This window comes from Botryllus schlosseri, chromosome 11 (assembly GCF_051294905.1).
Source record: "Botryllus schlosseri isolate E-star chromosome 11, Bs_hap1, whole genome shotgun sequence".
NCBI lineage: Eukaryota > Metazoa > Chordata > Ascidiacea > Stolidobranchia > Styelidae > Botryllus > Botryllus schlosseri.
The window spans coordinates 23573099-23586492 of record NC_137246.1 but is presented as its reverse complement, the minus strand read 5'-3'; the positions used below and the strand labels follow the sequence as shown (position 1 = coordinate 23586492).

General features: G+C 41.1%; 1 protein-coding gene across 1 annotated transcript in view; it reads right to left on the bottom strand.

The window, feature by feature from the left end:
• Positions 1-649: 649 nt before the first annotated feature.
• LOC145449406 (nitric oxide synthase 1-like) overlaps positions 650-13394 on the bottom strand; it is a 32793-nt gene continuing 20048 nt past the window's right edge. The window contains exons 14-31 of the mRNA XM_080327758.1: positions 11420-11614; positions 11280-11359; positions 10638-10782; positions 8710-8814; positions 8125-8171; positions 7926-8066; positions 7251-7425; positions 6932-7079; positions 6738-6816; positions 4032-4141; positions 3621-3704; positions 3148-3317; positions 2684-2894; positions 2531-2618; positions 2276-2394; positions 2058-2206; positions 1019-1213; positions 650-936 (exon numbers count right to left, since the gene is read on the bottom strand). Coding sequence (XP_080183884.1) covers positions 832-936; positions 1019-1213; positions 2058-2206; positions 2276-2394; positions 2531-2618; positions 2684-2894; positions 3148-3317; positions 3621-3704; positions 4032-4141; positions 6738-6816; positions 6932-7079; positions 7251-7425; positions 7926-8066; positions 8125-8171; positions 8710-8814; positions 10638-10782; positions 11280-11359; positions 11420-11614 — 2346 coding nt within the window. The 3' untranslated portion in view covers positions 650-831. The remainder of the gene's footprint in view (positions 937-1018; positions 1214-2057; positions 2207-2275; positions 2395-2530; positions 2619-2683; positions 2895-3147; positions 3318-3620; positions 3705-4031; positions 4142-6737; positions 6817-6931; positions 7080-7250; positions 7426-7925; positions 8067-8124; positions 8172-8709; positions 8815-10637; positions 10783-11279; positions 11360-11419; positions 11615-13394) is intronic.

Sequence of the window (13394 nt, the reverse complement as noted above, 5' to 3'; positions counted from 1 at the left end):
TAATTTTTGCATGGTGCAATAATCTATTTTGGGCGTACTTCGCAATGGTACGAGTTATTAGTATTATTATTGTTAATAATCGAGAGTTATAAGTGGCGCATGTCGTTGTTTGCGACCTTGTGCGCCACGGACAATAATGTTTTCTCTAGGTTCGGATTATTATGCTATATAGGGCAGAGATTGTGTCAATGGTGCAAGTGCTGTAATGTTGTAACCTAGAACTTGTTTCGGAAAGTTATAACTTAAAGCTACGGAGATTTTCAAAGTTCGTTGAATTCCGACAGCGCAATAAGCGACACTTTGTAGTATACCAAAGAATATAACAAACAGCAAAGTCGCATTTCATTCATCATCAACTTAGCGGTCTTTAGAGGACTTTGCGAGCTTCGCCTGCAGAAACTTCAATAGAATAGAACCACACATAAATATATAATAATGAAATTCAGTTTCCAATATATTACATATGAGTTGCATACATTTGTCGTAATTAAATTTAGGTTTAATTTAGATTTTTGAAGGTTCGCTGGTATGTATATTTGATGTTTTACCGGTCCGCGACGTCAAAAAGGTTGAGAGCCACTGTGCTAAAGCACAAGCTGTTCAAGAAAAACTTAGCACATAAAACGACCTCTAATGGTCAACAAATGAATCAGATAGGCATGAAGAGGTTTATTCCTTATATGACGAAACTCAAAAAATCCTGAGCTTGAAGTAGGCTAGTTGTAAGTTACGTACCATATCATAAACGCTGATATATACATAAATAGATAAATTCTTAAGATATACATCAAACATATATGTGGAATCACGGCTGAAAAATTCGTTGATTTCTCAGTGCTTCTGCCTCCTTGACATTTGTCGCGTTCGAACTCTGTTATTAACCTCGAATGTCCTCAGAGTAACACCGAATATGTCTTCATGCAAATGTTTCGTTTCCTGAATGAAAAGGAACATATTGCGAAGGTCTCCGGCAAAATCATGAAGTGTGAAGTGGATACAAAGCATATACGGTGCTTACTTTCAATTTGGCGATAAAATCCGTAGCTGTTCTGTTATTCATTTTGCCTTTGGACGCCATCACATCGATCAGAGACGTATTGACACAATCCGCCATCGTGACGTCACCACAGATATACACGTGACCGTCTTTTTCCGCCAGCCAGTTATACGCCAAATCGGCTAGTCTCTCTTTCAGGACGTGTTGTACATATTGCTGAAGATTCAATGCATATGCAAGTGGTTTGGCTTCCATATGCGAAAAATCGTCTCATAACTAGAAGCGGGATTCCAGAGGGCGGCAACTCCGAAAAATCAGAGCGGTCGCTATATGTTATTCCGCAATGCGTAACTTGACACCAAAATATGTCTGTCATGCAGAATACGTGTTGCATAACTGCTAGCGTGCTAGACCATGGAAGCAGTTAATCGCAGCGTATACCACAACAATTAACACGTCGGTCGCACTAAAGCTGCTATACGTTTACTACCACTGGTAGAAAATACACGTATACCATATTTTGAAACCTAATTGGTATCAAACCAAACCTGCTACATGCGTTTAACATTTAACATTCCAGATCTACGTTTAATTGTTTATCACCTTATCACATATACTGAACAGTAAATAAACCCCTCTCCGGTGCTTTTTGAGTAGTATCTTTGATTTAAAATATCCTTCTAACAATATAGGTCTCAGATCATGCCCATTGCGGATGACTGCATGGGTCGTGCGAGTGAGCCAGTGTAAACCGAGCGAGAAAGTGTAATGGTGATGCGTCCGGCTTCTTGATCGGTAGGACGTGCGTTCGATCCCAAGCCGGGTCAGACCAAAGACTCGAAAACTGGTATCCGCAGCTATCCTGCAGGCGCTCAGCATCCACGGATAGCATGGAGGAGAGAAAAGCGGGGGTGCTGACTATATGACCTTACGAAATCTCCCTTCTCTCTCTCTCTCTCTCTCTCTCTCTCTCTCTCTCTCGTGAGACCCTTATAAAACTGGGTTGCGCTCTAAAATTTTCGAGGATCAGTGATATAAGATATTGGATTTGGATTTTTACCTTAGGCTGATCAGGAAGCCTTGAGAAGGCCGTTTCATGATGGGTGATAGCTGCATATTTCATGGCTTGTTGGATTTCCTCTTTGTAAAGATGGTCCTGTTCCGGATGTCGACATCCAAACAGTAAAGCCATCTCGCCGCAGGTAGTACCTGCAGATGAGCGATTAGAGAGGATTAAAGACTTCGCATTTGGATATTGAAACGCAAATTGAATCTAACCGTTCTCTATTTCATGTTTTCGCTGTTGCCAGAAACTTCGAAATGGTGCAATTCCGGTACCAGGACCAATCAAAAGAACTGGTTTCGTCGGGTCGTCTGGTAGGCGGAATTCTGTGGCGCTGAATATGAATGGGGCATTTAACATTCACAAAGATCTGCTGAAAGGACCCTTGAACATAGGCAATATGCATATTTGCTTCGATACAGTAATGAAATATCGTAATGTGATTTTGACTTCGTGCTAAAATTACTCACGGTCGGATAAAACAATGTACTTCGTCACCATGCGATGCCTTATTCAAATATGTAGAGCACACACCGTGATGCATCGGTCCTTTTCCACCTGACGTAGAAATATTGGAATCATGATTAGATTACTCGTGAGACAAATTCTAGTGCACACATTACCCTGCGTGTTGTAATTGACCACTGATACAGTTAGGTGGACTTGTCCCGGATGCACCGATGCGGAACTGCTAATGGAGTAATAGCGACATTGCAACGGATGCAATTGACTGAGAAGAAGAGAGGCTTCGATTTTAACGGATGGGAACTCGTCCAGCACTTCGGGTATGTTTGGCATGTAATGGAACTTCCATTCCTCGTATTTCGACTTTCCCTATCGAAAATATTATGCTTGTTAAGTATCAGAGGTTAAAATGTCTCGATTCTGTTATTATAAGCTGCTTTCTGGGCTACGATTTGTTGTGAGCATTGGATTTGCATTTCAGGAGAATCTTGTTCGCAAATGACACCGATCAATATTTGGTTCAAATATGAAGTCTATATGTAAGTCTCCTAATTGATCTTGCCACTAAAATTGACAACATCAGATGTAAAAATAGTAGTTGCTAAGGGACATTACTGCCAACCTCAGCAAGTTCCTGTAGTCTCGATTTCTCTTTGTCGTTTGTCGCGCAGTCCGCGAAAAGTTTCAGCAACAATGGCGTCGGGCAAGAGTTGATGTCCAGATACCTTTCAAATGCGCATCTAAGGGTGCATGTTGGAAGGCGCTTATCGGGTACCCAATTACTGATGGTTCCTGTAGGCAGGGAAAACAATATATACCGAATCGGTGGCATGTAAGCTATATAAACATTAGAAGCGACTTAATGTAGCAAACTTTGAATCTGGGTGGGTGCATTTCCGTTCAGTGATTATCTAGGCGAGACTTTCGGTTAACAGGACAACACAAATTTGATTGTGAGTATATACTGAAAAAGCAGCACTTAATTTATAAATGGGAACGCCCAATCTGCTTCTTGAAGAAAAATACGAATGCCCGTATACAAGCGAAGACACACGAGAACAATTCGTCAGTAGAAATTGAACGCATTGCTCACACCTAATGCCGTGGTTCTCTGCTCAAACATTTGCAGCTGTATCGGAGTGTCTTCGTCGATATCGTCCGATAACCTCGCGAGAACCCCTGAAATTATAGAAGACGACCAAACGGTGATTGAAGTTGACTTCATTTTCAGATCATAACTGTTTGCGTATAGTTGGGTCTGATTTATTTGGTCGCGAGCGACTATAACACCCTTTAACGGTGACAGTAAGAAATGTAGCCTACTTATGAATCGCAATTACAACAGTGTATATGTTTTACAGGTATAGGAACGCGTCCGTCCTTCAAAGCAATAAGTACACGTACATCAGCACAAAAAGTCAGTGAAACTGTAAATATTGGGAAGGGGATCTACCAAGTTGACTTCCTTCCGTCTCTGTTCGGGAATGGACTTGAAAATTTACTCACGGTTGACGATTTCTGGTTGATTACGCGGATACATCCCAAGATGATCACCGGGTAGATACTGAATGTCGCTGCTTTCCGGACAATCTAGTTGTACGAGAAGGGTGGTGCGCCTGGAAAATTAGTTGTCTTCAGAGAGGACATTTCAACTTTAAGGATGTAAAGGAACGCGACACCGTAATAACGAATGTAAAAAAACAAATTCGAGAAATTATCTCAGTGGATTACATGTATTAACCTCAATTAACTCACAGCCATGTATTTTACTTGGACCAGCCTTCTTTTTCGATAACTCACAGAAGCAGGGGTGGGGTGGGCAATTATTTTTCTTTGCGGGCCAAATGAGTAACAGAAAATGCGTTGGCGGGCCGAGTCAAAATGTTTAGCTATATTTTTCAGCGTATTAATTTTATTTCTAAATTGAAAGCAGTGAATTTGTTGTTATTTAATGCTGCTCAGTGAATATACATTGATATAACATAATGAGAAAATTGCGGTTAATTAACAAAAACCAATAATCTGTCTATTTTCCGCCATAATTTGAAACAATGGTAAACATGATACATTTTGAATTCTCATTAATCCACGTTTTTATATTAAGACATTGAAAGGTATTTGGGATTCTAGAAAGCTTATTGTCTTGATCGCTGCCTTCCGAATTGGCATATATACTAATTACTAATACATATCGGTTTCGGCCAGCACGAGGCGGTACTTTTGGTCAAGTTTCCTCGCCGCCGATCTTTTTAGCAGCACACTTCGCAGAGTCGCGTGTTAGCCTAAAGGTAATTCCCAATGTCGTGGTGTGTTGTAACGCGATAACGGCCGACTCTAAAATGCTGATCTCTATAAATTAGGCGTTTTCGGGGTACCCATATTAATATCAAAACATCCAGTCACGATAAATCGCGCGAAGAAAATTTGACCGAAGCTTTATATATTTCTGAAAGCGACTCTTAGATATATGTTTATTCACCGAATAATTTCGAGTCCCATTCGAGCTTAGGCCCCCTCCAATTTTGAGGTGCGTCATTTACTGTATGTATTTATACTTTAGTGCTCCATACCGTCTTTGAATTTCAGCATTCGGCTTGCTTTTTTGACATACCCGTTCATCCTTTATGGATGATGATGTCTCGCAGTAAAAACTATTAGGGATGGTGTGAACCCCTGAAATGTTCAGGTTCGTGTGAACGCGAACCTTTTTGAAAGGTTCTGTGTGAACGCGAACGTGAACCTCATGACGTCATGTGACGTCATATAGATAATTCCATCCCTACATTTTAGTAAAATGATGTATTAATGTACACGATACCTAGCGACGACTCAGGTCATATTATGTCGCAATGCTAAAGTACATGCTGACTTCGTCTAATGTTTTAACTGGAGCCATCAAATGCTACATTAATTCCATAAAATCAATATCTTCGATTGCTTTGCCAACAATTTCGACAAGAACTTGCAAGGGAATATAAGCTTACGTCGTAACGGTCTAGGCCGGACCGGGCAATGTATTTGCCGTCTGCCTATTGTTGCATAGACATTGAGCAGAGCGTAAAACTGGTTTCTAGACTAGCTAACGATATTAACCCATAAACAAGTTTTACAGCAGCCAACACCCCAATCGCACGGATTTGATTTCTATGATATATAGAGACATATCACATCAAGATGGATCCCATACGTCTGCTAGTTTCTATACATTAGACAGCGATGTATTATTCTTATCAGTTTCATTAATTGATTGAAGAATCATCATTCGTTGACTACCTACATGTAGTGTATTTCGTTCTTGATGGTGTGTGATCGCGGGTCAAGCTAACAGCATAGAGTCACTAAATATTCACAAAAGGAATGCTGAATATTTCCAGTATAAACTTTTGTAACAACGCGTGTAAAATCGTTGAGATCGGCAAAGTACATGCTCGTTTAGTGTTGATTTTTATGCTTCCAGCGCCATGTATAGAGTGGTCTGAAGTTGAAATGCAATGAAATTCAGCCAAAGATGTTGTACTGACGTGAAAATCGTAATATATGAAAAGGTTCACAGTGCAGAACCTACCAAGGTTCGTTTGTGAACGTGAACCTCTAAATTTCAGAGGTTCGCACACAGAACGCGAACGTGAACCTCACGTTCACACCATCCCTAAAAACTATCACTGATTGACTCGTTTTACGAAATGGTATTTGGAAACGTATAGCCTATCACGAAACAATTTGAAGCACAGACCGTGCAATGCATAATGTGACAATGGCAACAAAGAAGGTTTGAACTAGAAGAAAAGATGGACTTCTTGGAACTTAAATTTTTACGACATACATTGCTACATTGGCTTTATTTTGAGTGATCATTACGCATGCAAACCTGCGAGGGACGCAGGCTGCGTAATCGCGGCATATTAATGGGCACTTAAACAAGCTTCAAATGTACAGAAACTTCCGTTCCGGTTCAGTTTATGGTTCAGTCTATGGTTTTATTCCATGCAGCAATATTCAAAAGTAGGTTTTATGTTTTTAATTCCAACAAACGGGCACGCAGGCCGCTCAGAATAGCTCTGCGGGCCGCATTTGGCCTGCATCAGGCCCGCTGGCAGCACTTTGCCCAGGTCTGGGTTAGACAAAGCCAATGTTCCTATTGAGAAAAAGCCTTTTGTCTTTAGAACATGTCAGACATACGCATTTACGCGGACATGCATATATTATAGTCACCCAGATTCCTTTGACTGCAGGTTTATTGTTTTGTTCATCAAGCAAAGAGATATCTTCTTTTTGTGGAATTTCGATAGACCTGCAAAGTACATAAAAGTTCTTTCCATAACTGAACAATACCAACTACTGTGGTTTATGTATTATTAGAATGTCATCAATTAGCAATTTCATTTATTCTAGTTCGACTGAGTTACCTTCAAGGATATCAGGAGACACATCGTCGTCAATGTCAGATGTGACTCGGAATTTGTTGGTACTCCAACTTCTGTCCTGCCCCATAAGAGATTTACTAGCGGCGTCCGACGATACGCCTTCACCGACGCAAAATGTTTGGCACGCCGCCTGGTGACGAAAAATATACTTAGTTTCCAACAGTTCATTGCTGCGAAACATTCCGGTGTTTAGCAGATTATTATTATCGAGGTCACGCTCTTCAGATAAATCAAAATGCCCATTTAAGCCACTCGCTCTATCTATATCCGGGATATCTAGAACCAGTTCCCTCATAAAAACCTTGAAAACGTCTTTGGCCCATGTACGAAACGATTCTTCTTGACCACATAGCTCATCGCCCTCGCCGATTTCAATTAATCGCTCTCCCTGCATTTCACCGAGTAGCGTGTCAATCGCGTGGGCGAAGGCGCAGAAGTGAGGGTAGGCTCTCGATCCCAGCCCGAAAACAGCAAATCTGCAATGTTTAAATGGTTCCCAGTGAAACATAAGGTCGGTAAAATTCTACCTTGACTATAAACGTGGGTTTTGTCTATTTCGGGACTGCGGTGTCGACATGCTGACGGTGTCTAGTTTTTGCCTACAGGGTACAGATGTTGATTGATCACCAAGTTATTCAGCAGAGGGAGTTGGTTCACGGTGGATTTTCACTGATGATGCTTCAGAGAAATAGTCGGATTCTGGGAACTTCGTAAGATACCGAAATTATGTTTAAACGCACGAACACTTTGATACTATTACAGCCTATATTCAAGACATTTCGGAATGCCGCGTTTAATCATGGATAATACGTTCACGTGCTCCATTTATCGTTCAGCATACTTTTCATGGTGCAAATTATATATCCATACATATGTATACCTACAATGAATATTGTTAGCATTACAGCGTTTTACACCCGTAACGTTTGTTCAAGTTGATGTTACAGACCAGATTATTTCAAAACAAAATCCTAACCTCAGATTAGATAAGAATCCTGCCGCCTCTGCGATATTAGCAGAATCGTCTCTGGAGACTGAGGAACAGGATTGTTCACGTTTCAAGCGGCGCGAACGGCGTGTAACATTGTGAATGCTGGAATATTGTTTGACGTCTTCCCTGGATAGAAATTACAGAATTGAAGACTTTGAAAAGCTAACGTCAACTGGAATCATACCGATTCGCTTCGGATTTTGAAACCTCTAGAAGATTTTGCGCCAAGTTCTGTCAAAGCAGGAAAATAAATCATCAACTAACAATGTAAACACAAACATATTTTAATCTTATAATAAGAATGCTGGGGCAAGGTATATTATACATTCGAGCACAGGTGCATGTATATTGGGATTCTTTTAGCATACGCTTTCCGAATACCAATGGCATGACTAAGGAATGCGATCCATTGATCATATTGCACACCCTCGTAGAGAAGTAATGTAACACGACAAGACCCGCGTTGGATTGGTGTTTTCTGGGTTCCCTCCTTTTAATATATGGAAGGATAGCGATTATAGCGTCTGGGTAAACTGGAAAAAATTGATAAACATCGCTTTCTCCGTCCTACGTTTCTGGTGGAGTGCTAGACCTTGTTAGTACTATGTGAGTCGCGACTCGCGAGCACTGGAAAGCCTATACAAAACAGGGGCACATGGTTTCACCAAGGCCTGTTTGTACGCACAGTGCAGTTTCACTGCCTGATGACGAATGCTACTCAAATACATCAATACTACAGAAATAACACGGATGAAATATTATCACTTACCACTCCGTTTTCAGGGGGATCGCCGTTTCCGAAGGTACTTGTAACAACCAGAAGCAAGGTTTCGTGCTCGAGATTGGATACATCGTAATCTTCCATACACACGACCTGTTACAGAGAGCAAAAATAATCTAGCGGAATGACATGACTGGGACCGGCTGTAGCATGCGCCTATTCCAAGATGATATATGGTCAATACTTCGAAAGTTACTTTCCTTCCATCGCATATAAAGTCGTAGAACAGCCCAGTGTTGGGATCAAGTCACTACCTTCGAGTCACGAGTCATTTCGAGTCGTTGCAGATTTTGACTCGAGTCAAGTCAAGTCACTTGATTTTCAAAGGTGACTCGAGTCAAGTCAAGTCACCCGATTTTCGGAGGTGACTCGAGTCAAGTCAAGTCAAGTCACTAGTCGAGTCAAGTTGAATTTTCGAAGTACGATACATGATTCAAGGTCATTGCATTTTGCTAACTGTGTTAAATAAAGATGGAGTCCCATTTATTCTGAATCGAGGAACGAATAAAGAGTTGATTATACAGCACGCAAGAAGACCCCCTATCGCTTGTGCATACGTAGAACGTTCAAACTACGCAATTATATCGGTATAGCCTCAGTCTATATATAACAGGGGTGGGAAAACTGCAACTCGCAAGCCGCATGCTGCTCTTTGAATCTTTGATTGCGGCTCTCCAATGAGTGTGCTTGTGCAATGCGCATTCGGTAATAATGAACGTAAGCCACTGTGCCTTTTCCGTCAAGATTCGCCCAATAATCACAAAGCTACAGTTCAAACGTCAATACGAATCCAAACACTAAAACCTTAGGTGCCACGAGTAACCCAAAAAAGACATATTTACGAAGTATTATGATTACCGAGCTCCGCACAGTTTGACGTCATATCAGTCCGATTTCCAACACCCTGCAGCCTAGATGGAGACGCATCGTCTTATACCACACAATAATAAACTTCATTCGATACCCTACATTTCCTTGTGACGGAATAAATTGGTAGCCTATATATAAATTTTTGTGTTGCGGCTCTTTTGAGGCAACAATTTTTGATATGCGGCTCGCGCGTGAAGAAGCTATAATATAGGATAGCATATGAAGCATCAAAAAGTTCCATAAAATGATATGGAGCAATACCCTTCCCACATAGGCCTATATATCAATGATATACAACTATAAACGTCGGACGATATTCGTTCGATTTAAAGCACGCAAGAGGGTTGGTTGAGGTGAGCAAGTTTGCGACAACGTAAGCTATATGCACCGATCACTGCGTTAACGATCAATTCATTAGTGATGTAACAATGGAGGCTCGGTAAAATGCATCAATGAGTGATCGGTTAACAATCCGAACTTATACAAGATACGGCGATTTTGTCGACATCGATTACTTGATGACTTGAAATTGACTCGTAAATTTTGCTTCGAGTCACGAGTCAATCTGCATTTTTGAAGCGTCGAGTCAAGTCAAGTCAAGTCATTTTTGGCAATGTGACTCGAGTCAAGTCAAGTCATACGAAAAAGGTGACTCGAGTCTGACTCGAGTCAAGTCATGACTCGAGTCATCCCAACACTGGAACAGCCATGTACAATAGTACAGTACACTGTGCAGCAGCCTGGGCTGCGGGTAGAGCTAACGGAAAACATTCCAAATATTTAACTATATGCGTAGTAATTGTGCGACGTAATGTCACGTACCATTAGGGCTAAAGCGATTTTTGCCTGTATTTAAGTTGGACAATATTTATGAATAAAGGTTTCAATCACTGTGTAGAATTACAGCAGTGATAAACGCGAGAGATTGGTGTTCGCAAAACATCTGTAAACACAGGAATTTAGCGAGAACAGTTCAAATTTCATCGAGCGTGAACGGGCTTGTTAACCACAATGGCATTTGTCCCCCTCCCAAAGCGTTGGCTTACTTTTGCTGAAAACGCATGGTTGAATATGTCCTTCAACGATTTGGCGTATTCCAACGATTTTCCGGTTTCCGTGGCATACAGAATCGTGCATTTGACGCGATTCGCCATTGCTTTTCCCATCATCGAAGACATTATCAACACAGACCTATGGTAAAGGAGAAGTAACAATCATGATCTGCATGCGGCGGCACAACATTTGTACGTAAAAGCGCGGCCGTTAAAGAGAGGGGATGGGTCATCATGATGAATCAATCTTCATGTCATTATGAGTAGATTTCAATTATGTTTTCCACCCAACTGTGCACAATGTATATGTTTCAATTGTTCCGTGGATATATGGGGAATGTGCATTGGGCATAATAGCATGCAATACTTCAATATGTGGGTGGGTTAAAGTTCGGATTAAGTTCGTGTTAAAGTTAGATTTAGGGTTAGGTTAGAGTTGTAGTTACGGTTTGAGTTGGGTCAATCTCGGAGTTATGGTTGTTGAGTTAGGTTAGGATGGGGGTTATAAAGTCCCATGCTCATTGATCAATTGTCGTATGCTCAACTGTCGTGTTTCATTATGTTTCAATTTCACATGCTCAAATGTCGGGCCTTCACCACAATTCTTAATGTTCCCGTCTAGTCAAGTAAGCCTACTTTGCAATTCTTTTGAAAGGTTTCGGTTTCTTGATTTTAGCTGAGCTCCCCTTCCATACGTGATAATTCCATGGATTCGGCTGTAAATAGCAGGGCGATGCTATGATGCAGCAAGGTAAAACAAATCGTATCCCACCGACCTGATACTGACACGACGGGTTCAGAGAGTAATTCAGAATTTCTTGGTGGAAAATCGGGGTCAAACTTCCAGAAATCGGCGGCGTCAGCCACACCCAATCGCCAGGACAACCCCCACGAGTTTTGATTTCATTTGCGAAATGTTTCATGAAGGAGTCGCAAGCGGAATGGTGATCCATAATCGTGACACGATCGGACTGAAATGGGTTGGAGTGACAAATTAGATGACTACTATTATTAGGATACATTAACGACCACAGAAGGTATTGGCGTAAGCAAGGGCCGAAATGAACCATGACCGTATGTTGGCTGAAACCTGCAATTTCGATATGTCCACGTGTACAGGCGCCGAATAGTCCTGTCTCTTACAATCTGCACCCGCTGTACAAATGCGGTCCGTTGGGGAGAATATTGCAGCCCGTGAAGTAATGCGAATTTGGAATTGTATGCATGTTCCCAAAGTAATTTTTCATTTATTTCGGTCTATCATAGGGTTACCATATTTCTGTAACCTAAATTCCGGACACTTTTTAGCGCCCACTAGTGGATTTCAAAATGAGTTATGACGTCACAATGGGAAAGCTTTTCCTCATAGACCAGAGGTGGTCACGATCCGGTTTAGGAGTATGTGGCTATGGTGCTGTGTAATCGCGACCGAAAGCACATGTTTTCAGCCCCTTCCCGCCCAAATGAACAATGATTTTGACCCCACACTATAGGGTAATCGATGCTACTTCTGGGAGGTGCTTGTTATATGAACCTGGTCGTTAACTTATTTGAATTAATTCTGTCAATAATATTGGTCGTACCATGTAGATACTACTCTCCGCCCACATGATCAGAGTTAGCGGTAGAGCTAGTTCGAAAATACAGGGAGCGTAATTACACGTCGTTAAGTCATGTTCATGCCCTACCGATAAGATTGTTTACCAGCTTTATGCCGGTAAGCACCACGTAGCTTTATCAACACCACACATCCAGTAGTTTCCAACCTTTTATGGTCACGACTCCACCTCCAATTTTAAAATGTTCCGTTGGCCAGATCAAAATTTGATGAGCTGGTTACTAAAAGAAGTCAGCACCTTTTCCCAGACTTACTCACGGACTATTTTGGAAGCTGATTACGTTCAACCTATCCGCAAACCTCAGAATAAAGACGAACGCATGCATTAGCATAAATATTCATAAAAATATTGTTTTTGTGCTGATTTAAGAAAAAAAATTATTAGCCTACGTGAAGTATTCAAAATTCCGGACATTTGGCATATTTTAGAAATTCCTCCCGGACGCTAGTTGGAACAGTGAAATTCCGGACATGTCCGGGAAATTCCGGACGTATGGCAACCCTAGTCTATCATGTGTTAACGATTCGAATATTTTTAATAGCGACAATTTTACCGGTGTTCACGACACAACAACAAGTCTCAACAAAACATTATCAACGATGGACCCCGAAGGTAACTCGTGAGAAATTCATGAATGATCTCAAACGTATGGTATCCTGGCCCTTGATTTTCGAGAGAAAAAAACACTTCAATTAGTTCTGTCAATAAATGTGGCCCCGTATATGCAATATGTGCAAGTATAGCATAGGGTTGCCATACGTCCGGAATTTCCCGGACATGTCCGGAATTTCACTGTAAAAACTGCGTCCGGGAGGAATTTTTAAAATATACCTAAATGTCCGGAATTTTGAAGGCTTTAAGTAAGCTCATAATTTTTACCTAAATCAACATACACAAGATTATTTTTGGGCATTTTTATGCTACATGAAATTTTTCTCCGCGCTGCGGGCGTTTTAGTATCATATACATTTAATTATAATATTGGGACTATCACCCTGGCAAAAACAGCGATCAAAAATAAATAAAAAATAACATTCATTTACAAAAAGACGTCTGATTGTAATGGCAATTACAAGATAACAGGCAATTACAAGATAACAGTATCTCCATATAGTCGGTTTCGGGCAGGCCG